General features: G+C 64.3%; 2 protein-coding genes across 5 annotated transcripts; both read left to right on the top strand.

Moving 5' to 3' along the window:
• Positions 1-3,491: 3,491 nt before the first annotated feature.
• ACBD4 (acyl-CoA binding domain containing 4) lies at positions 3,492-12,296 on the top strand. 4 transcript variants are annotated; one of them, XR_012046093.1, is made up of 10 exons: positions 3,492-3,639; positions 3,748-3,868; positions 3,958-4,042; positions 4,110-4,230; positions 6,850-6,963; positions 8,187-8,293; positions 9,138-9,392; positions 10,749-10,918; positions 11,315-11,359; positions 11,702-11,792. XR_012046093.1 is itself a non-coding variant. In XM_072885959.1 (10 exons), the coding sequence occupies exons 1-10, from the start codon at positions 3,570-3,572 to the stop codon at positions 11,810-11,812; spliced, it is 1,095 nt and encodes a 364-aa protein (XP_072742060.1). In that variant the 5' UTR covers positions 3,492-3,569; the 3' UTR covers positions 11,813-12,296. The 4 variants fall into 4 exon arrangements, 3 of the variants coding, with proteins under 3 accessions (XP_072742060.1, XP_072742061.1, XP_072742062.1); XM_072885959.1 differs by having other exon boundaries at positions 9,138-9,288; positions 11,702-12,296; XM_072885960.1 differs by lacking the exon at positions 11,315-11,359 and having other exon boundaries at positions 9,138-9,288; positions 11,702-12,296.
• A 1,692-nt stretch (positions 12,297-13,988) lies between these two features.
• On the top strand, positions 13,989-15,435 carry HEXIM1 (HEXIM P-TEFb complex subunit 1). The gene has a single exon (XM_072885962.1). The coding sequence runs from the start codon at positions 14,192-14,194 to the stop codon at positions 15,131-15,133; it is 942 nt and encodes a 313-aa protein (XP_072742063.1). The 5' UTR covers positions 13,989-14,191; the 3' UTR covers positions 15,134-15,435.
• Positions 15,436-22,315: the final 6,880 nt, after the last annotated feature.

Genomic DNA, 22,315 nt, shown 5'->3' with positions numbered 1-22,315 from the left:
AACTGGCCTCTGCTCTGAATCCTCTTCCTCCCGTGGGAATTGCATTGCCAGGAATTCAGCAACGGATGCATCGACCCGGTGAAACGACCGGGATAAACACCTCTCGCTGCAAAATCCACAGCAAAAATAAATCCCGGTTGCGATTCCCCCTCTCCCGCGGCGTTGCTATTTTCTACCGCCCGTGAGTGATTTGGAAGGAGCCCCATGGAAAGCAGCAACTCGCATTCCCGGCCGCTTATAGCACAGCACGTGTCCCCGTGAATCACCGCTCGGGATTCGGGGTTGGTTTTTGCAGTGAGTCAGAGCCAGCGAGGCCCCGAAGTGCCGTCCCGGAGCAGAAATCCTGAGTCAGAGCTTGGAAATGGCAGGCGGTTTAAAAAGCTTTGCTGCTTTTTTCTGCTGGATCTTGAATTTTGAGAAGAAATGTTTCCCCAGGGGATGTGGGATGAGGATAAGGGGGAGTGCGGGGGTCCCCCCACTTGGATTTGGGATTTCAAGGTTGGATTAAGGGAAATTCCAGCCAATGTAGGAAAACCGGAGTGTGGGGATGACATGAAGCATGGCACGGGGCTGCTGAAAGCTGCTTTGCATCCCCCTCCCAGCAGCCAGCCTAGGGCAAGGGCCAGATCCAGACGGTCCCCAGGGAACCGCACAACATCCCACACCCCCAGGGCACCTTGTATCTCCGGGCCACCCATGTCCCCACGTCACCCATGTTCCCACAGCACCCTGCCTTCAAGGAAAGCCCTCGGAGCAGAGGGTGAAGGAACTTCATCTCGGGGGCTTGGGGACCCCAAATTCTGTCCCTTCCTTACCACTAGAATTAATAAAGTTTGATAATAATTACAGTAATCAATTGCTCTGCTAGGCCCAGCTGTCCCCTGCCCCATGCAACGGGGCTGTGCCCAGTGACATTGTCCGAGTGCAGTGTCCCAGTGCTCCAGTGCATTGTCCCAGTGCAATATCCCAGTTCCCCAGTGCATTGTCCCAGTGCAGCGTCCCAGTGCCCTGGTGCATTGCTCCAGTGCAATGTCCCACTCTCACAGTGCATTCCCCTGGGGCCCTCAGTACGTGGCTCCAGAGCATTGTCCCCATGCCTGGTGCATTGTCCTAGTGCATTGTCCTGATGTCACAGCGCACGCTGTCCCCATGCGTGGCCTCAGTATCCCGGAATATTGTCCCAGTGCCGCAGAGCATTGCCCTGCCCCGTTGCCCCAGGGCACAGCCCTGCTGCCCCACTGCATCACCCCACGGCATCGCTCCCGCGGCTCAGGGCCTGGCTGCGTTGTCCTGGTGCTCAGCCAGGTGGCCCTGTGCAATGTCCCCGTGCGCTGTGCTAGCGCACTGTCCCTGTGTATTGCCCTGTGCTGTGGTGCAATGCCACAGTGCGCCATCCCGGTGCATTGCCCCAGAGCGTTGTCCCGGTGCACAGGTTCACTGTCCCGGTGCACTGGATCACTGTTGCGTTGCACTGTCCCGGTGCAGTCCCAGTGCTCCGGTGCACTGTCCTGTTGCAATGTCCCAGTGTGCTGCCCCGATGCATTGCCCCAGAGCACTCTCCCGGTGCACTGTCCCGGTGCATAGGCTCACCATCCCGGCGCACTTTCCTGGTGCACTGTCCCGGTGCACTGTCCCGGTGCACAGGCTCACTGTCCCGGTGCACTGTCCCGATGCACTCTCCCGGTGCACAGGCTCACTCTCCCGGTGCACTGTCCCGGTGCAATGTCCCGGTGCACAGGCTCACTCTCCCGGTGCACAGGCTCACTCTCCCGGTGCACTGTCCCGGTGCAATGTCCCGGTGCACAGGCTCACTCTCCCGGTGCACAGGCTCACTCTCCCGGTGCACTGTCCCGGTGCAATGTGCCGGTGCAATGTCCCGGTGCACAGGCTCACTGTCCCAGTGCACAGGCTCACTCTCCCGGTGCACTGTCCCGGTGCACAGGCTCACTCTCCCGGTGCACTCTTCCGGTGCACAGGCTCACTGTCCCGGTGCACTGTCCCGGTGCAATGTCCCGGTGCACACTCACTCTCCCGGTGCACTCTCCCGGTACACAGGCTCACTCTCCCGGTGCACTGTCCCGGTGCAATGTCCCGGTGCACAGGCTCACTCTCCCGGTGCACTGTCCCGGTGCAATGTCCCGGTGCACAGGCTCACTCTCCCGGTGCACAGGCTCACTCTCCCGGTGCACTGTCCCGGTGCAATGTCCCGGTGCACAGGCTCACTCTCCCGGTGCACTGTCCTGGTGCAATGTCCCGGTGCACAGGCTCACTGTCCCGGTGCACAGGCTCACTCTCCCGGTGCACTGTCCCGGTGCAATGTCCCGGTGCACAGGCTCACTCTCCCGGTGCACTGTCCCGGTGCAATGTCCCGGTGCACAGGCTCACTCTCCCGGTGCACTGTCCCGGTGCAATGTGCCGGTGCAATGTCCCGGTGCACAGGCTCACTCTCCCGGTGCACTGTCCCGGTGCAATGTCCCGGTGCACAGGCTCACTCTCCCGGTGCACTGTCCCGGTGCAATGTCCCGGTGCACACTCACTCTCCCGGTGCACAGGCTCACTCTCCCGGTGCACTGTCCCGGTGCAATGTGCCGGTGCAATGTCCCGGTGCACAGGCTCACTGTCCCAGTGCACAGGCTCACTCTCCCGGTGCACTGTCCCGGTGCAATGTCCCGGTGCACAGGCTCACTCTCCCGGTGCACTGTCCCGGTGCAATGTCCCGGTGCACAGGCTCACTCTCCCGGTGCACTGTCCCGATGCACTCTCCCGGTGCACAGGCTCACTCTCCCGGTGCACTGTCCCGGTGCAATGTCCCGGTGCACAGGCTCACTGTCCCGGTGCACTGTCCCGGTGCACAGGCTCACTCTCCCGGTGCACTGTCCCAGTGCAATGTCCCGGTGCACAGGCTCACTCTCCCGGTGCACTGTCCCGGTGCAATGTCCCGGTGCACACTCACTCTCCCGGTGCACAGGCTCACTGTCCCGGTGCACTGTCCCGGTGCACTGTCCCGGTGCACAGGCTCACTCTCCCGGTGCACTGTCCCGGTGCAATGTCCCGGTGCACAGGCTCACTCTCCCGGTGCACTGTCCCGGTGCAATGTCCCGGTGCACAGGCTCACTGTCCCGGTGCACAGGCTCACTCTCCCGGTGCACTGTCCCGGTGCAATGTCCCGGTGCACAGGCTCACTCTCCCGGTGCAATGTCCCGGTGCACGCTCACTCTCCCGGTGCACTCTCCCGGTGCCCGGGCTCCCCGTCCCGCTGCAGTCCCTCCCGCAGCCCGCAAGGGGGCGCCGCGGTGGGACCGAGCCGCGCGCGCCTGAGCTGCGGCGCGCGCTCCATCCATCCCGCAGGGGGCGCGCGCGCCGCGCCTCTCCATTGGCTGCGGCGCCCCGGGAGCGAAGGGGCGGGAAAGGGGCAGGGCCGCCAGTTTCGGAAGCGACGCGCTGATTGGGCGCGGTGCGGCGGGGGGGAGGGAAGGCGGGCGCTGATTGGTCCCTGCGCTCTCCCCTCACGGAGAGAGACACGCACCGGGGCCGGTGTCGGTGTCGGGGCAGGTGCCGGCGCCGGCGCCATGGAGGAGGCGGGTTGCGGGGCGCAGTTCCGCGCCGCCGTTCAGGTTATCCAAGGGCTGCCCCGGAGCGGTGAGTAGGGGCCGGGAACGGGGCCGGGGCGCCGCGGCCGCGGCGGCGGCCGCGGCCGCAGCGCCCCGGCCCCGCTCCCGGCTCCGCTGAGGCCGTGTCGCGTCGCAGGTTCGTACCGGCCCTCCTATGAGGAGATGCTGCGTTTCTACAGCTACTACAAGCAGGCGACGGCGGGGTGCTGCCAAGGCCCAAGGCCCGGCTTCTGGGACCCCATCGGCCGGTACAAGTGGTAAGGCCCCCGGGGAGGATGGGGAGGTGGCCCACTTCTGGTCCGAATTACCCCCCTCCTCCCCGCCTCACAGCCGCTGTTGCCCACAGGGATGCCTGGCACAGCCTGGGGAGGATGTCCAAGGAGGAGGCGATGGCGGCTTATGTGGCCGAGATGAAGAAGGTGGCCCAAAAGGTAACGGGGAGGGGGAGAGCGGGTGGGGTGCTCGGTGGTGCCCGTCGTGAGCTGCGTCCCTCCCCAGATCATTGACACGGTGCCCATGGATGAGACGACGGAGGAGATGTTCGGGTACTTCGAGCCGCTCTACGAGGTGATCCATGACATGCCCCGGCCCCCCGAGTCCTTCTTCAAGAGGAAAGGGGGTGAGTGGGAGCCTCTGCACTCTGCTTGTGCCCAGCACATCCCTCACCTCTGTGCCGTGCTCTTCTCTCCTGGCACAGCACTCCTGCTGTTTCCTGCTTGCTTCTGCACCGGTGCGGACATCGCCTCTGGGCTCTGCTCTTCCCCAGGGCACATCCTTCTGCTGTTCCCTGAGAGGAGGACAGGATGGACGCACCATGTCCCATCTGACTCCCCTGCCATGGCGCAGCTGCTGATGAGGTGCTTGTTTGGCACCACCAAACAAGTGACTCTTCAAGTGACGCAGGTGGCTGTACAGTCTGGGCTTTCTCTCAGCAAAACTTTGAGGAGAGAACTTGAGATTTGTCTTCCAAATGCCCCTTGGCCCAAATCCCTGTACACGGTAGCGCAGGGGATCAGCTCCCATGGAGTGTTGCAGCAGGGAGGCTGTGCTTTCTCTTGGCGTTGGCCCACCTCTGAGCAGGGCGGGCTGTGTACAGGGAGTGCAGGTCATCTGATGTAAACATCTGGATAGGCCGGCCAGTTTTTGCAGCAGAGTGGATGTGGAGAAGCTGGGGTTGAGAAATGGGATTACTGGGACTGCCTTGTGCTAGAGAAGAGTCCTTCCCAGCCCTTTCCATGCCTGTGGATGCCACCTCATGCTGGGAGGTGGCTGGGGACCTGTCCCACCCCTGGAGCAGGGCAGTCCTCGGTGTATCTGACTTGTGAGAAGCGTCCGAGTGTGTGAGGGGCTGGACGTGGTGGTTGAGAAAGGTGTCACCTACTGCGGAGTGAACCTGCCGGCTGCACGCCTGGGGGTTTGGCTGTGCCACATTTCCAGTAGATGAGCTCAGCAGCACGTGAGCTTTCGGGGTATATTCGCAGCGGGTGTGTAAACTGTCAGTGCTTTGCTAATGTTGGAAGAGCACTGACAAATAGACTCGCTCCCCGCCTGTCCCCAGGCATCTGTCCTGCGTCTGACAGCTACTGTCACCCCCTGCTTCCAACAAGGATGCTGAAAACACGTTGCCTGTAAGGCTTGGTCTCAGGATGGCTGCTCCTTCCTGTGGTACCCAGGCGCTTTTGTTCTCCATTTTGATGCTGAATCCCTTTAAAAGACAAATAGACTTAATTTTTCTCTGGTAAAATTTTCTCTAATTTTACCCGCTTGGGAGTGTTATCCTGTGCTAGTGTCACTTATAAATGATACTGTCACTTAAATCTAAACCTGGTAGCATCTGCAGAGCGAATGAGCCCGAGGTGCCTGAAACAGTGGTTTAAACTGCTGAACTTCTTAAGCTGTTGAGTCATTTGTGTTAAAGGTTCTCAAGCCTGCCTTCAGATTTTGTGCATTTTCAGCTTTTGTTACTGATAATACAGAAGAGAAAGGTGATTTTAGACACTGCGGCAGGTGAGAGCGGAGCGTGGCGGGTGCGGGGCCCTCGGCAGCTGTGGAGCTTTTGGGGGACAGAGGTGCTGCACAGTGGGAGTCCGGGCAGGTTTGGTTTTGTTTATTTACAAAGTCAAGACACCGTGAAGTGGCACTTGGAACCCAAATCGTGAATGGTTCAAGGTTCCGGTGAGTTGCCAGTCAGCAGAGCTTTCACCAGCATCTTGTACACGTGGGCCAAGATGCTGAAGCAACTGGGAACCAATGATTAAGCCCTTAATGCACAGGCCCAATGCCGCTCTGCCAGCCCCGCAGGCGCAGGGGGCCGGTGTTGGAGCCAGGTGGTGATGTGCAAGGGGACAGGACCCTACCTGCGCCCACCCACCCCATGGGGCAGGCGCAGGGATCACAGCACACATGCTGAGGAGGGATTTGGGGACGGTGACGATCCCCTGGCCCTAACTCCTGTGCAGGGTGAGGGCTGCCCTTGTCCCCCTCAGGGGATTCAGTCACCTGGGCTGGGCTCCAGGGGGTCCCACAGCCTGGGCCTGCTGTGATGGCGAAGGCAGGTTGGGAATGGCAGAGATGCGTGGGCAAGGCGCAGGTAGGGCAGCATTGCCACATCCCTGCCGGGCCAGGAGCAGGGAGCAAAGTCCTGAGGGCCACTGGAAATACTGTGAGTCTGGGCTTAACCCCGTGGGCTCCGCGGGGCGGTGGGGAGGGCTGGATGCCCGGGGACGCAGCTGCCCCAGGCCCTCTCTGGCGTGCTGCTGCCTGCTGAAAGCCCTCTCGCAGGCGATGGTGGCGTACGCTGCCTAGACAAGGCCCTCTCCTTGCATTAGGCTCTGTTCGTTACCACGGGTGTGCCATGTGCCCTGCCAGGGGACGAGGACGGGTGGCCGTCACCCGTCAGTGTTTACCCAGCTGCTGGCCAGTGCTGATCCCTCTGCCTGCTGCTGCAGGGGCTCGGGGACAGGGACTCCCCTGCCACCCCTGGGTGAGCGAGACGGTCTGCACTGGGTAGACCCTGCTGACCAGTTGATTCCTGCGCCATCGGCAAACGGAGCCGGCCCCTCTCTGTCTCTGCCAGCCGCTGCGTGTGTCCAGAGACTGCCGGCCTGCCTGGCAGGAGGGTGGCCACACGTCCACGTGTCCCCAGCCGTGCTGGCAGGGAAGCAGTGCTGAGCCCAGCCTGCAGAGAGCCTGCACCTGCAACGCTTTAATTCTCCTCTGCCTCTTCCCCTCCCTGCAGGCAGTCAGCAGCGGACGGCCAACCCCAGCCAGGACGACCCAGTGCGCAGCCTGGCTCCAGAGCACCCTGAAGACGCCCTGCCCGGGGAGCAGCGGAACAGGCAGCACGTGCCAGGTTGGTCTCCCTGATGTGGCCAGCACCCAGCAGAGACCCCGCAGAGGAGTCACCGGTGATGGGGCTGGGGCTCCATCCGCCCACAGAGCTGTTGGCTTCCAGCACCTCTGGTCCGGCCCTGCCAGTGTTTCAGGCGTTGCCTGAGTCACAGCAATCTGGAGCTTTTCATGGATCCAGCTCTTGGCGCCGTTCTCGACGTCGGGGTAACCCTGGGCGCTTTGATTTGACACTGCATTGCTCTTACCTGTGCAAAGGGGCCTGATTCTGCTAAACCGCACTGAGAAGGCGAGGGTGTTTCCCCGTGGACTGGGAAAACGTCGCCCTGGAAGGTCCATGTTCCAGGAGGGGATGTTCTGCCTCAGCTCAAGCCAAGTCTGCCCGTTCCGCAGCACCAGGAACCACAGTGCTGAGCCCCAGCCCTCCCTGCCTGTGCCGTGGCTAACGCCTTGGTCCTGGCTTTTCTTGTGCAGCCCCTCGTAGAGTCACCCACCCAGCTCCTTGTGCCTCCCTCGAGGGCACGTGTGGCTCTCCCGGCTCAGAGGGGCCCCTCACTGTGCCTGGTGTTGGGTAGGGTGCTCCAGGGAGGCGTTCCTCCCACCGCCGTCCCAGCCCTCCCCCGAGGAGCATATATGGTCACGGAGCGAGCGCCTGCATCCAGGCCGTGCCCATCCTCGAGTGCGCCTGGGCTGGCAGCGTGTGGGGAGCTGGGCAGCGTCCCTGCCTGCGTGGCGGGGCACGCTGCCACCCTGGTGGCAGTTGGTGTTGTGCGAACGGTACCTGCTCCCTGCCAGAGCAGCCGGGGCCGTGGATCCCGCTGGAGGGGCTCCCTGCCGTGCCAGGGTTTCGGCTGGCCACCCGACAGCCCTCTCCCCAGGTGGGAGCCACACGTGGGCAGAGAAACGCACCCTAAAATGGCACTGTGTTGGGGTGTGCCTGCCCGCGAGCGGGGCTCTGCGACACCGTGGGCAGGAGAAGGGGGAATTCGGTCCGTGGATTCACGGCCACGATCCGGGGAGTAGTATCAGAGCCAGTTCCTTCCCCCCTCTGCCTCAGTTTCCTTCTCCTCCTGCCTCGCCTTGTGTACGTGGACGCTGCCTTCCTGCCCGCTTGTGGACCTGTTGCCTTGCAGCTGCGCTGAGCTTCTGCTGCCCTCTGGACACGGCTGAAACACCTCTCTGCCCTTCCAGTGCTGCCCCCGGCTAAGCCATGTGTTTCCCTTCCAGGAGGTGGGCTGGCTCCTGCCGCCGAGGTGCTTGAGGGTAGCCAGGTGACCAGTGACTCCGAGGGGGACGTGTACTGCGATACCCTGGAGCAGATGGAGCCTGAGCAGGTAACGGAGGGCTGGGAAGCGCTGGGGTCCTGCTGCACCACGGTGGAGGCTTTGCCTGCTGCCAGCCCTGCCCTGCCTGCACCGTACAGGCAGATCTCTCCATATGGTCAGCTCCCCCAGCTCTGCACTCCACCGCAGCACTGCCACACCGCTGCTCGGCACCACCATCCTGGGAGCCCGGTGAGACTCCCAAAACCTATGGGGCCACCCCGCTGCACCCCTCTGTGCTTTGTGTCCCTCTTGGAGCCTGGTCCCCATCACCGAGGGGAGGCTAAGGAGCCCTTCAGTGCGCCCCAGCACCACCCACAGCCCCCCTCGTTCCTGTGGCGCAACTCCAGTGGGGCACTGGTGGGCTGCCGGGGCTGAGCGGGGCCGGTAGCCCCAAGCAGGGCTGGTGCAGGCACCTTCCTTGCACCCCTGCCACTCGTTCTCTGCCCCGTGCTACCACCGCTGCCACCAGCAGCGCTTGGGGCAGCGCTGCCACCAGCAGCACTTGGCACTTGAGGTACTACAGTGAGGCGCGGCAGATCCAGTGGGCAGGAGGGAAGAAGCCGCCCGGCTGCCTGGCTTCTCCCTGGAGCTTTTGCCATCTCGAGCCTGGGCACCTCACTTCTCTTTGGGGTTCTGCTCTGTCGCTTCCCAAACCGTGTGCTGACTGGTGTTGCTGGTAGGATTCTGCTTCGCTCAGCCCCATGCGCCCTCCACCACCGAAAATGCCACCGCGGGGCAGGGGGAGAGACACCACTGCCGCCCTGGCGTTGCCCACCTCTCGCCTGCTGCACTCCCGCAGTCCCCGGGGAGGAGAGCGGGGGTCTCAGGGCCCTTCTTCTCTCCCCTTGTGCAGGCTGGGCAGCTGCTGGGTCTCTCCCCGAACAGCGTCCAGGCCGGGCCTGAGCCGCCAACACCCCGCAGCGCTGGGCAGGGTGAGCGGGGTGAAGGCAGAAGACTAGAGGGGAGGAGCAGCGCTGGCCTCCCAGCCCTTGGCTCCGAGAGAGGTGGGTGCAGCGTTTGGCTCCTGCGCGCCTTCCTGCTGCTCCCTCTCCACCTCCCAGCAAGCAGGGCCCGACGTCGGGGGGCTGTGCTGGGGCTGAGCGGAGAGGTGAGGGCTGCGACCACCACGGAACAGAGTTTGGCTCCAGCACCCAGGGGTGGGTTGTTCAGTAGCCACAAGAAGTCCCGAGTGTCCCCTCTCTTCATCCCTTGTTCCCCAAGCAGTTTGGTGTCTTTACCCCTCTAGGACACATCTCCCCTGTTGCCCGTTTCTCGCAACGGTGCTAAATTGCCTAAATTTGGAGGATGCTCTGCTGGCTCCTCTCCAGCAGCCGGGTGGAGAGCGCGGATCCCCGGCTGCCTGTGCCCATCTCCTGCCCATGGTCCCCGCTGCCAGCATCTTTGTCCGGTGCCTTTGGATGTGGGTGGTGCGGGGGGGTGAGCTCTGCCCAGTGGGGGACTGGGTGAAGTTGGGCCCTGTGTCCCCGGAGGCGTGGGTCCCGCCCTGCTCCTGCGGTGCCACTTGCCTAATGCCACCTTCCGCTGCTGCCAGTGTTTGGGGACAACCAGGCCCTGAGCCGTGCTGCTGCAGAGGGGACAAGGAGCCTCCTGCCAACCTCTGCGGCTCTCCCCAGACACGTCCCGGGGGGGCTTTCTGCTCCGGGGTGGTGTTGCCACCCTCACCCGTGGGACGGCAGGGGTGGTGCCATCGCCTCACCTGGGCACAGCCCACCCATCTCATGCTTATCTTCCCCCCGTTAATGTTTCCGCACACCCTCCTGGGCTGCTTGACCTTGGGAGTTAACTTGTAACGAGGCCGATAAAGCTGGGCTGGGCTGTCCCCGGGGTGCCGGCGCGCACGGGGGCTGGCAGTGAGCCTCTGCCTGTCCCCCGCTCGCAGCGCAGATTATCCAGGTGTTTGCCGGGCTGCAGCCGGGCAGGTTTGGGCCATTTGCTGAGCCCGAGGGCCTGGCAGGGAGGCAGCCGCGCAGACAAGGCATCCTGCCGAGCGTTTGGTGTCCCACCTTCGCCGGGTGAAGCGAGGTGACCCGCGTGCACCGCTGCACCTACGTGTCGGCGGGCTGGAGGTCACCCACTGCCACCACCACTGCACTGGGGGGGACGCGGTGGCCTGTGTCCCCGGGGACAGGCCCAGTGCCAGCTGGTGGAGGGGGATGTGGGCTGCTGGGCTGGGCTAGGTGTCCCGGCTCTGCCTGGAGCAGCTGCAGTGCGGGCAGAGCTGGCAGCGTGCGGGCAGGCCGCGGTGCGGTGCAGGCACCCGATGAGATCTCTCACTTACCGGTGGGGGACGGCGCATGGAGTGGGCCGTGCCAGCCCTGGGGAACCCCGGGGAGCGTGAGGCAGTGCTCAGCCTGCCCTGCCCGACCCGGACGGGCAGCACTGCCACACGCACTCTGTGCCTGCCCCGCCGCCTCTGAGCAGCGCCCGTCCCTGTGCCCCACAGATCTCTGGCTCACCAGGGGAGAGCAGGATGCCGGGAGCACCCCCGAGCTTGCCCAGGGGCTACCGGCGGAGCTGGACGCCCGCGTGGCCAGCACTGTCCGAGCCCTGCAGGACGACATGCGGCGAGTGCTGGAGCGCCTGAGCGAGCTGGAGGTGCTCGCCTCCGCGCAGGTACGCACCGTGTGGGGAGCCGCCGCACGCCGTCGCTGGCTGGCAGGGCCGCGGTGCCCGTGCCGGTGTAGGCCAGGCCAGCAGGGCTTGGCTGCAGTCCCTGCAAACAGGCAGCCTGGGGTGGCCCGGGTGAGGAGAGACCTCGGGGTTCGGTGACACATCCCGGCGGGGCAGAGGCTGGTGCTGCTCTGATCTGCCCCAGGGTGCAGGCAGGGAGCCGCTGCCCCCGTCATTCCCATCGCCCCTGGGGTCCCGGCCCAGCTGCGCCGTCCGGATCCCTCGCAGGAGCCCTGAGCGGGCTCGCTTCTCCCCATTCCCTCCAACCCATGGCGACGCGGGGGCTGGCAGGGGGGTGCCCGGCGCCGCGCGCACCCCAAACCCTCTCCTGTCTTGCAGGAGGACGCAGCTGGGACCGGCCCCGGGCAGCCGCTTGCTCCGCAGGTGAGCGGGAGGTGGGGGCAGCGCTGCGTGGTGGCCCTGCCGCCCCACGCTGCCCGACGGCCCACGGGGCCTGGAGATGGGGGGTGGGGGGGCAGGTCGGGGAAGGGTCCCTCAGCTGGGGAGCAGGAGACATCCCTGGGGACGCGTCCCCACGTCCGGGCACCAGGGACAACAGTTTTGATGCAAGATCCCCACAGGATGACAGACGTGACAAGGACTGTGGGGCTGTGACGGTGGCCTGCCACCGCCTGCCTCTCAGTGGAGGGCCGAGGGGGACGCTTGGTCACACCGGTGACACCGTTGTCCCCCTCCCCACACCGCCTCTCTCTGTTCCCTCGCCAGGCAGCGTCCCCGTGGCCCCTGACCGTCTCCCCGCGCACCCTGCTCTTGCTCGTCACCTGGCCCTTTGTCACCCAGTGGCTGCTGCGCCGCTGGCAGGGCAGGAAGAGGTGACCGCCATGTCCCCACCACCACTGCCGGCCCCGAGACGGGGCGTGGGACGACCCCGCCGGGCTGCCGCCACCGCTCCTTCCCCGTCCTGCTTAGCACGAGCTGGGGAAGCGTCACGGCATCGACGAGGGAATCGCCTCGCCCGGCCGCGGGGTCTCCTGCGGGCCGGGACCCCAGCCCCGAGGGAGGAGAAGCCACCGCGCACCGCCGATTGCCACCGTCACTCTCAGGGTCTCGCCGGCACCGCTGGGACGGCAAAGGGAGCGGCCGTCCCCGGGGAGCGGGGTGTGGGATCGCCCCTGCGCCCCAAACGGGATCCCGGGGGATGCCCCCGCTACCGCGCACAGATGGACCGGCTGCCCGCCGGCACCGCGGCCGCGGCGCTGGGCGGGTGGCGGGGGACGGCCACCGTCCCCGTCCCCAGAGACCGGGTCCACGGAGCGCTTGAACGTCTGAGCCTGCCTCAATTAAAGTTGCCTTTTCAGTCCGCCCCGGCTGCCTGCTGCCCTGCCGCCGGGAGGGGACACCGGGCTCACCGGGGCCACCCCGCTCCGGCCTGGCCACCCCGTTGTCCCCGCAGCGGGCGGAGGGGCACGGTGGCAGCCGCCTGCCCCTGCCCTCCCAGCCCCGGCCGTGGCTGCCAGGCGCCGCCAGGTCCCCGGTGCGGGGGAACCGTCCCCAGGCCCCAGCCGCTCCTCCCACGCCGGGTCCCCTCCCCGTCCTTAGGGTCCCCACCTCCGCGCTCACGGGCAGCGCCCGGCCCCCAGCGCAGCGCGGTCCGGCAGACCGAGGCCTCCGGTGCCGCTGCCAGCACCGCCCCGCGCCCGCTCGGGGTGACCCGGCGGCGGTGGCCGACACCGGGGCACGCAGGGGCCCGCCCGCGCCTCCAGAGGGGCAGACGGCGGCTTCCTGCCCGCGGGGGGCGGCTGTTGGGGACCCCCCTCGCCCCGGGACCCGGCGGTGCCGCCCCGGGGGTCCCCGGCGGCGGCTTCCCCCAGGCCTTCCCGCGGTACCGCCGGGCCGGGGGGGGGGGGGTTGGCCCAGCCGATGGGGGGGGGCTGGGCAGGGCAGGGCCCCCTCGCGCTGCTGCCACAGCGGTGACACAGCCCCCCCCCCTCCCCCCCTTGGCCACGGATCCCTCGTGGGCTGGCCCAGCCCGCCCGTGGGTCCCCAGGCCGTGTGTCCCACAGGGTGGCCCCCCCATAGCCCCCCCCGGCCGTGGGTCCCCAGGGCTGCCCCCTCCGGGCTCCCCCACTCCCCCGCCACGGCTCCCCCACAGCCCCGCCCCGCCCCCGGCCGTGGGGCCCCGGAGGCCGTGGCGGAGGGGGACACCGCCACTGGGGATGGCAGGGCCAGGCCCCGGGCCGCCCTGCCCCCTTGCCCTTACTCCCCCTCCCCCCGCGGACGCGGGCGGACCCGGGCGTCAGGGAGCGCAGCCCCGCACCGCCCCTTAAAAAAGGGACGCGGTGCCTTTAAGGACGGACTTCTTTCCGCTCAGTTTTGTTTACATCTCCCTCCGCGCGGCTGCAGCAGCCGCCGCCGATGCCAGCGCAGCCCCCGGATCCCTCCGCCCGCCCCCTGCCCCCGCCGCCCCCGGGAGCTCCCCGCCGCCCGGCCCGTTACAGCCCCTCGGGCCGGGGGCCGGGCTGCAGCACAGCCCGGCGACTCCTCCGCCGTGCGGGGACTCCTTTCGGGCCGCCCCATGGGCTCGCCGCGGGGGGGGGGGGCGGGGGCGCTGCCCTCGGCGCGGCCCTGAAGGTCGCGCGGCGCGCGCGGCCCCGCGCGCGGGGGCGCCCCTCCGCGCGTGGTACGGCCCGGCCTCGCCCCCGCCCCCGCCCCCCTCGGATTGGCGGCGCCGCGCGCGAGCGACGTCCGGCGCGGCCAATCGCGACCCGCCTCCGGCAGCGGCCAGGGGGCGGGACCCGGCGGGCGGGCCCGCCCTCCGCGCCCGCCGATTGGCGGCGGGGCGGCACCGCCCGCGTGCGGGCAGCCGCGGTGGCGGCGGCGGGCGCGCGGCGGGGCCGCGGCGGGGGCGGGGCACTGCGGGTCCCGGCGTGCCGCGGGGCGGGGCGGGCAGCGCGCCTGCGCGGGGCGGGGCGGGGCGCGCGGGTACATAAGGCGGGGGAGCGGGCGGGGAGCGGCAGTCGGGCGCAGGCGGCGGCGGCGGCGGGTGGCAGCGCGGGGCGGGGCGCGGCGGGGGGAGGCGGTGGCGGCGCGTGCCATGCGCGCGGGGGGGCGGGCCCGGCGGCGTTAACCCCTCGGCGACCGGCGGCGGTGACCCCCGGGGCCTCGGCCCCGCGCCATGGCCCGGGCGGCCTGAGCCGGGGGCGGCCCCATGCGGCGCGGGTAGCGCCCGTCCCCGAGGGAGCGGAGCCGAGCGCCATGGCCGACGCGGCGCCCGCCGAGCCGGAGCCGGAGTCCCGGTGCGAAGCGGAGCCCGGCTGCCAGCCGGAGCCCCCGTGCGAGCCCGAGCCCCGCGGCGAGCCCGAGCCCCCGCCGGAGCCCGAGCGCGGCGAGGCGCCGGCGGCGGACGGCGAGGCCGGGCGGCTGCCAGCCCCCGGGGCGGAGGAGGCGGCGGCGGAGGGCGCGGGCGGCGCCGAGGGGCGGCCGGCGGCGGGCGGAGCGGCGCGTCCCGGCCTGGGCCCGCGGTACCGGTCGTCGGCGGGACGCACCGAGGAGTGGCCGGTGAAGAAGAAGCACCGGCGGCGGCCGTCGAAGAAGAAGCGGCGCTGGAAGCCCTACTCGAAGCTGAGCTGGGAGGAGAAGCAGCAGTTCGACGAGCGGCAGAGCCTCCGCGCCTCCCGGCTGCGCGCCGAGATGTTCGCCAAGGGGCAGCCGGTGGCCCCCTACAACACCACGCAGTTCCTCATGGAGGACCACGACCAGGAGGAGCCCGACCTGAAAACCGGGCTGTACCCGCGGCGAGCGGCCGCCAAGTCGGACGACACGAGCGAGGAGGATTTCCTGGAGGAGGCGGCGGAGGAGGACGGGGGCAGCGACGGGATGGGGGGGGACGGCAGCGAGTTTCTGCAGAGGGACTTCTCGGAGACCTACGAGCGGTACCATGTGGAGAGCCTGCAGAACATGAGCAAGCAGGAGCTGGTGAAGGAGTACCTGGAGCTGGAGAAGTGCCTCTCCCGCATGGAGGAGGAGAACAACCGGCTGAGGATGGAGAGCAAAAAACACGGGGGGGAGTCGGCGGAGACGGCGCGGGTGCGGCAGCTGGAGCTGGAGGTGGACAGGTTGCGAGCCGAGAACCTGCAGCTGCTGAAGGAGAAGGACCGGCCCGGGCAGGAGAAGGGCCCCTGCGCGCCGGGGGAGTGACGCTGGGGCGGGGGGACGGGGGGGCTTTTTACAGCGGCGGGGGGCGAGCGCCCGCGCCGGGACAGAGGCGCCGGGGCCCCGGTCAACGGGGAGAGGGCGCGGCCGGGGAGCGGGGCCGCCCCCGCCTCAGGTGGCCGTGGGGGGCGAGGGGGGGCTGGTGTGTCGGTGATGCTGGGTTCATGGTTTTAATTTTTTTTTGTGTCTAAACCAAAAAAAAAAAAAAAAAATCCCCAGAAAGCTGTAAATTGGCCAAAACTGACTATAAAAAAGTATAGAGGTCTAATAAATTTAATTACTTGTAACTGTAACCGTTTCGGTGTGATTTCTAGAAAATATTCAGAATGACATTCCAGAACGGAATACATTTTGAATTATTTTCACGATGTTAGAACTGGTCTGTGGCATTGCTTGATTAAAATTAGCTGTGATTTCCTGCTTAACCTTTTTAAATTTTTTTCCCCCCACACTTTTTAAATTCTAGTCCTGCTCCACAAGCTGAAATAGTTAAAATCCCTGGAAGAGGGATAACAGCTCTCGATAGCGTGTGGATAATGGACACCGCTGACACCTCTCATGTATTAATAAGCTAAAGTAGATTTGTTTGCCTAAAGGCTTGGTTAAAGGTAACTCTCTTTCCTCTCAGGTCTGTAGGAACCCAGGTCAGTCAGCTGAAATCGGGGCAGAAACTGCCTAAAAATGTCCTTTAAGCTACAAGTGAGGGAAAAACTTAAAGTTTTGGAGCAGCCCAGGGAAAAGTTTTGGTAGTCAGCACTTGGCCTGTGAAATGGCTGACGAGGAGGGATGGGTGGAAGGCGAACGCGAGGGCTGAACCTTTCATTTCCCTGCTGCTGTACCTGAGCAGGGAAGGAGAAGAAGAAAAAAGCAGGAGAAGCTCCAGGCAGCTGCGTGGTCTGTGGGGTTCTCTGGGGGAAAACAGGTAAATTAAAGGGCAAAGTATTGGAGGGGCCTGATGGTGGCGTAACCGAAGGACGCGGGCTTGAAACTGGGAGCGTGTGTTAATGAAACTCGTACCTGGGGAGCCAGGGGAGCAGCTGGGGGAACCCCCTCAGGCTATGGGGGGGGAAAAGAGCCTTTTATGAGGAAATCGAGGGGTTGAGATCTAGGGGAGGAGGAGACAAAGGTGGCCCCGGCGCTGCTCTGCGCAGGGTGGGCAGCACAGGCGGGTTTGTGCGAATCAGGGGGTTTGAGGCGGCTGCGGCCGAGGGACTCGGCTTTAAGGATCACGCCAGATGTTTAACACGAGCCTGGCAAAACCCAACCTGCTCTGGGGCATAGGCTGGCAGCGATGGGGAGGAAAAAAGGAAACTAGTCGAGGGCTACTTGCTCAAGAGCCCGGTAGCCGCCCGCGCTCCCTTCCCCTCTGCCATGACATCATTCGGCAGAGCCAGCGCCCGGTGCGGCTGCGGAGGGAGGCACAGCCGCGCCGCCCCGAGCCAGACCGGCAGCAAGGCACAGCGAGAGGTAACGAGTTAATCAGGATCTCGCTGGCTGGGAAGAGCAGCGCCGAACCCCGGGTCCTCCTCGTTCATCCCGGGTGCTGCTTTCCAGTGATTTCTTTGCCCAAACGAGCAACTCCCTATCCGTGCTGCCCGAGGTTTTTGTTTTCCTCTGGGGCAGGACAACCGCAGGCGTGTGTCCGATGGCCCCGACTCCGGCGGTGGGTGCTGCGCTTCACCAGTACTATGAAACGTAGTTCTCAGCACCTGCTTGATGCGAAAAACTTAGTATCAGGAGATATTATTAGTCCAATGTAGCACGATGGCTGTCACAGAGCGATGGCTGTTACCAGGTTCAGTGCACCCACAGGGTTTGTCCTCCATCTACCTACCCCAAACGTGTTACATTTAACTCCTAGGAATAAATCATTTGATTGATGTGCACATGCTTTAACAAACAGAACTTAAAAAACCCTTAAAAGTACGGTAAGAATCAACTCCCCAACCTGCTGTGACCCCACCAACTCTTCCTACTTTATTCTGTTCTCTGTTTTAATGAAGACGAGTCTTCATACAAACCAGGTCACCCCCGATCCCCGCTTCAGGAGGCGTTTCAGAACGGCACGTCTCCTTGCAAAGGCTCATTCCAGCTCCCACGTCCAAACCTCCTGGCAGACGCGGACTGACGGCATTTGGGGACCTTTGAAACCTCCGAGTGGATCAGTAACGGACAGGGAGCTCGTCCGCGCTTCGCCTCCCCGGCCGAGGGGAGAGCTCGCCCGCCTGAGCCTCCCTGCGAGCTTTGCCTGGAGCCAGGCTCGGAGCCGGTCCAGAAGAGATGAGCTGGACTGCAGCTCAACCGTTTGAGAGGAACAAATAAAATCTTAGAGATCACCAGAGATAAAGGTGCCCCAGCCTGGCTGTGATGCGGTATCAAAGGGCAGCAATTAGTCCCTCCTGACAAGAAGGCAGCGCGCTGTCTTAACTAGTCGAGGGCAGGTACCTCCCTGGAGGCAAGGCAGCCGCGCCTGCCAAACCTTTGAAGCACATCCCTTCTCTCCCTACCACCGCTTTGGTCTTTCCCGGGTTGTTTGAGCCAACTGGCCTTTATTCCGGCTCCTCCGGTGAGCCCAGGAACGCCGCTGGCACAGCAGCACCCCCCCAATCTCCCCGAACGGGCTGCGCCTCGGCGCGGAGCCCGTGGCGGCAGGAATCTGCCTGTCGGAGCTCCTGCCCATCCCGACTGCGGGGCCGAGCGGTACGAAGAGGCTCACCGCCGCTCTGCCAGCTGCGGGAGGACACCACCGACGCCGGCTTTGCGGCAAGCAGCCTCGGAAACACGGGGCATAGAGGGACCCTCTTGGCTAAAGGGCTTTCACAGTTCCTCCCCTCACAAGGGCTTCCCACTTGCTGAGGAAAGGACTGTACTTCTGTCCTGGGGAGAGGCAGAAATTACTGCACGAACGCAAAAGAAAAGGGGGCTAAAATATCCCACCTGCGGTTACAGCCATTCTTCCTCGACGCAGGGGCGAAGCGGTATAAGGACAGACCAGTACCCTGAAAACGCTGCTGGCTGCAAGAAAATTAAAAAAAAAAAAAAAAGGAAGTAGTCCATCTTAACTGCCCGTTAATGCCGCAATGTTGGTGTGAAGTGAAACCCGAATCCTGCCCCTTAACACCGGCTGAAGGGAACGTGCAGCTCGCCTCCCCTCACGGTCTGGAGAAGGTTCAAGGAGCAGGTTGCCGGTACTCACCGGCACGGCAATTAGGTCCCGCAGTCCGTTAAACCCGGCTGTTTGATGTTCCAGGATTTATAAAGCAGAGACACGGTGCTGACAATAACGCTGTTGTCCTGCCTATGACTTAACTTGCACTAATTGCATTTAATTTCGTTAGCTTTACATTCCAAGGATATACTTACAGAGCTGTTTGGGATATCCTGGCGATTCTCTCGTGTGGCAAGGTAAGCGGCATTTTGTTAACAAAAGAGGTGAATCTGTGGCACAGTGAGCCCTGCACACGGAAGGGGTTTTACAGCGCTCACCGATGAGGCCATCGCCGAAAAGCTGGCGGCTTTTGGTCCATCTGCAACATAGCAAACCCTGGCTGTTAGGATCAGGCCCTTCATGTTCGCTCCCTTCCTGGTCCCACCCTACAACAAACCCTCTAACAACGCGGGTAGGTGCAAGGCATCCGGCTTGAACTAAGCGTAACCCTGATTAGTTTAGCAAAATCAACCTGAAATTAGATCTTCAGGTGTCGTGTGCATGCAAAGACACACACGATGACAAACCTCCCAGCTTTTATAACGCAGCAATTTATAAAAATATGAAGCTTTGGAGTTCAGGACCTAATAAAGCAACGTGGGAGTCAAAAATTGTCAGCAGAGTCGTAACAAAGCGTCTTCTTCAAAAAAAGAACACGAAGTGCATAAATGTAAAATAATCCGTTTTTTAACTGAACAGTCCACATTTGACAGCACAATCTGCACTTATACCAGAAGCCTCCAAAATCTGTTTTACATCTAAAGCAAGTCCCAGTAACACCGGGGGATGAGCCGGCACTAGCTGCCTTTCACAGAAGGAAGAAAACGCGGCTGAGGCACTCGCCTAAAGAAACTCTGCCTGTACCGCAACCAGGAACTCAGCCCAGGCTCACTGCTCAGCAGAGAACCGAGCGCAGAGGCTGTCAGCTCAAAAACTCCCCAGCACCAACTTTTTTCCAAAAAAAAAAGATTTTTTTTTTCTTTAGAAAACCAGGCTTTTTTTTTTGACTTTGCACAGGAAAAAAACCCCACTCAGTTATTTCCACAGACCTCATTTCCACCAGCCGGAGGAGTGGCATTTATAACTCAAAGACAAGGTTCGCTTCAGTTTATTATCAGCTTGAAAAGTTACCCCTTCAGCCCTGGCAACAGGCAAACGCTTTTGTTTTTAAGTCTCTCCAAGCACCACAGCAGTAATTGCTGCCTCGGTAGACGGCAGCAGGCGAGGGGAGGCCATATTAACTGCGATCCACTAGATCCAGCCAGGGAGAACCCCCTCCAGGAATCCGGCTGTGGTTTGGCTGAAATGTGGGAAACAAAGGATTAAATTCGAGGGATTATTTTTTCCCCCGACGCAGTGTATTAAAAGGGTGTAGTGCAATGGCACGGCGGTCAACGACCAGCTTTCACCCTTCCAGAAAACGTGTTTCCTAACCCAAATATCACTTTCAATATAAACCTGCGCTGTTCCTCCCCACTTTGCTCCTACCGGGGGTCAGTCAGAAGCCAGCCCTGCAGGGAGCTCGGGCTGCTGCTGTCGAGCCACGTTCAAATACTGTTTAACGCGGGTTTTGCTAGAAAAATGTTACACACACCCCACCCCCCACCCCCAGCATTACAGGTGAGGCCGGAGCCGAGGCGCCGCTTGCGAGCAGAGCCACGACATGAAAACCCGCGGAGCCCGAGGCGGGGAGGGCCGGGCCGGGCCTCCGCCCGCCCCACCGCGCACTCAGACCCCGGGAGGAGGCCGCGGTGCCCCCGGACGAGGCCCCGGCGCCGCTCCGGGCCTCCCCCGGCTCCAGGCGAGGCGCTCCCGGCAGGGATAGGGCTTCCCCCGTCCCCGGAGCCCTGGCAGGGGGAGCGGCCGGTGGCGGGCGCGGCGCCGCCGCCCACCTCAGGGCCGGCGGGGAGACCCGCACTCCGCTCCCGGGGAAGGGAGGCCCGGCCGGGCCGCCCCGCGCTCCCGGCTCGGCGCCGCGGAGGAGCCCCCCCCGCCGGTCCCCGGCCGCTCACCGGCCTCGCCGCGCCGCGCACCCCCGCCTCCGCGGCGGGCAGCGAGGCCCGGAGCCGGCCTCCACACACACAAAATGGCGGCCGCCGCTCCCCCACCGCCCGCTCGGCCGCCATAGCTGGCGCCTCGGCCCTGCCGCCCTGCCGCCAATCAGGCGCCTCCGTGCCGCTGCTCGACGGCTTGGCGGAGCCAATGCAAACGAGAGCCGTAGAGGAAGAGGAGGGGCGCGCCTTCCGCCGCGAGGTCTTATGGGTGCTGTAGTCCTCCGCCGCGGCAGGGCGGCGGGGACAGGGCGGCCGCGGACTCGCTGTCCCGTGATGCCGAGCGGGCGCGGCGCGTTGCCATGGCGACGGGCGGGCGGGGCGGCCCGGGGGCGGAGGGGAACCGGCCCGGGCCCCCGCCCCGGCCTGCGCTGCCGAGCGCTCCGGCCCTGCGGCCGCCGCGGGGCGGGGGGACCCCAGCCGAGGCCTCCGCCGCGGCGGGGCGCGCTCCTGCCTCCCGCAGGCCCTGGTGCGACCGGGGGCCTTGCAGGGCGGCGGGGGCCGGGCGCTGCGGGCCCTCTCCGGGCTCCCCGGAGCCCCTCGGCGGGGGCAGCGCCTCGGTTGGGCGGGCAGGGCCCGTCGGGCTCCGCGGAGGAGGTTTTTGGCCGGGCTAGAGACACTGAAATCCGGCCCCGGGTGCTGCCCGTCCCGGCGGTGGCACGGGGCGCCGAGGCCTCGCTCAAGCGGCCTGCGCAGGGCGGGGGCCCGGCTCCGGGAAGGTGCCTGGCTCCAAGGGGGGTGCCCGGCTCGCAGGGGGGACCCCAGCTCCGAGGCAGGGTGCCGGGCTCACGGAGGGTGCCCAGCTCTAGGCCAGGCCTTCTGCTTCAGCCGTCTGGCACTTAACTCTTTAATGCCGCTGTCCTCCTTCAGAACCATTCCCAGATGGCAATCAGCAGACACGGATCACGGTTAGCAGACACGGATCACGGTTAGCAGACAGATCACGGTTAGCAGACGCGTCTCCCCGTAGGGAACATGGCCCCTTCGGCCGGCACAGTGGGAGCTGAGCGTACTCAGGAGGTGGGGGTTCTCACCCCAAATCGCCTCTCTGCCCATTTCCAGCTCTGCCTCCTCCTCCCAGGGCGAGCCTAGGCTCCATCTTGGATCTCAAGGAGAGGAGCGACCCAAAGAGCAAAGTCGATGAGGAGCTTTTCCAAGTGCCTCCCTTGGATTTTTCCCAAAGCCTCCGTTCTCGCCTCTGGCACTGGTAATGCTCCTTGTAAGCGGCTTCACTAGCTGAGCCGTGGGTGTTGCGGATGGAGTTTTCAGTTTGCAAGTGTGTAAGGGAATAATGTGTATTTTGGGATCAGGACACATAAAAGGCAAAAATAAGCAATACATTTTGCATAAAGGCAAAAAAGAAAGGCTCTCCATATGAAGGCAGACGTCTTGGAGGGAAGCGTGGGACAGGCTGGGCCCAGGCCGTGTCCCTGTGTGATTTTGGGAAGAACGATGCACGGAATCAGCCCGTGCAGCCACCTGAAGCTTTTTGAATCAAGTTCTGCCGTTATGAAAAGAGAGAGAGGTTTTTTTCTGGGCTGCTAAACCCCAAAATCAAACCACACCCCCCATGTTGTTTATGGTTTTAATGAGTGGGGGTTAATTGTGCTGAACGTTTTCTGGCTGGAGGGTCGGTGTTGGAAATGGCCTGGCTGTTCCTGAATGGAAAAGGGGACAGGGAGGTGTAAAATGGGCCAAATCTTGGGATTTGGGCAAGAGCCACCCCTCCCCCTCTGTCTGTCCCAGTACGCCCCTGCTGTAGATTTGGGGGACAGTGGGGGGCAGAAACCCCTTTGCAGAGACCCAGGTGGGCTGTGAACGAGGCTGGTGATGTTGGTGCCGCATCCTGGGGAGGGAGCTCCCCGGTGTCACCCCTGGCATGGCACCGGGTGCCCCCAGCCCCTCTGG

Source organism: Ciconia boyciana, chromosome 22 (assembly GCF_034638445.1).
Source record: "Ciconia boyciana chromosome 22, ASM3463844v1, whole genome shotgun sequence".
Lineage (NCBI taxonomy): Eukaryota > Metazoa > Chordata > Aves > Ciconiiformes > Ciconiidae > Ciconia > Ciconia boyciana.
Note: the sequence above shows the minus strand (reverse complement) of the source record. Positions and strands in the feature narration are given on the sequence as shown.

Bases quoted from the DNA above. Each gene is read 5' to 3' on its own strand.
- HEXIM1 (XM_072885962.1), top strand. From the start codon at position 14,192: ATGGCCGACGCGGCGCCCGCCGAGCCGGAGCCGGAGTCCCGGTGCGAA.
- ACBD4 (XM_072885959.1), top strand. From the start codon at position 3,570: ATGGAGGAGGCGGGTTGCGGGGCGCAGTTCCGCGCCGCCGTTCAGGTT. The intron at 4,231-6,849 runs GTGAGTGGGAGC...CCCTCCCTGCAG, and splicing joins CTTCTTCAAGAGGAAAGGGG to GCAGTCAGCAGCGGACGGCC. The intron at 6,964-8,186 runs GTTGGTCTCCCT...TTTCCCTTCCAG, and splicing joins GAACAGGCAGCACGTGCCAG to GAGGTGGGCTGGCTCCTGCC.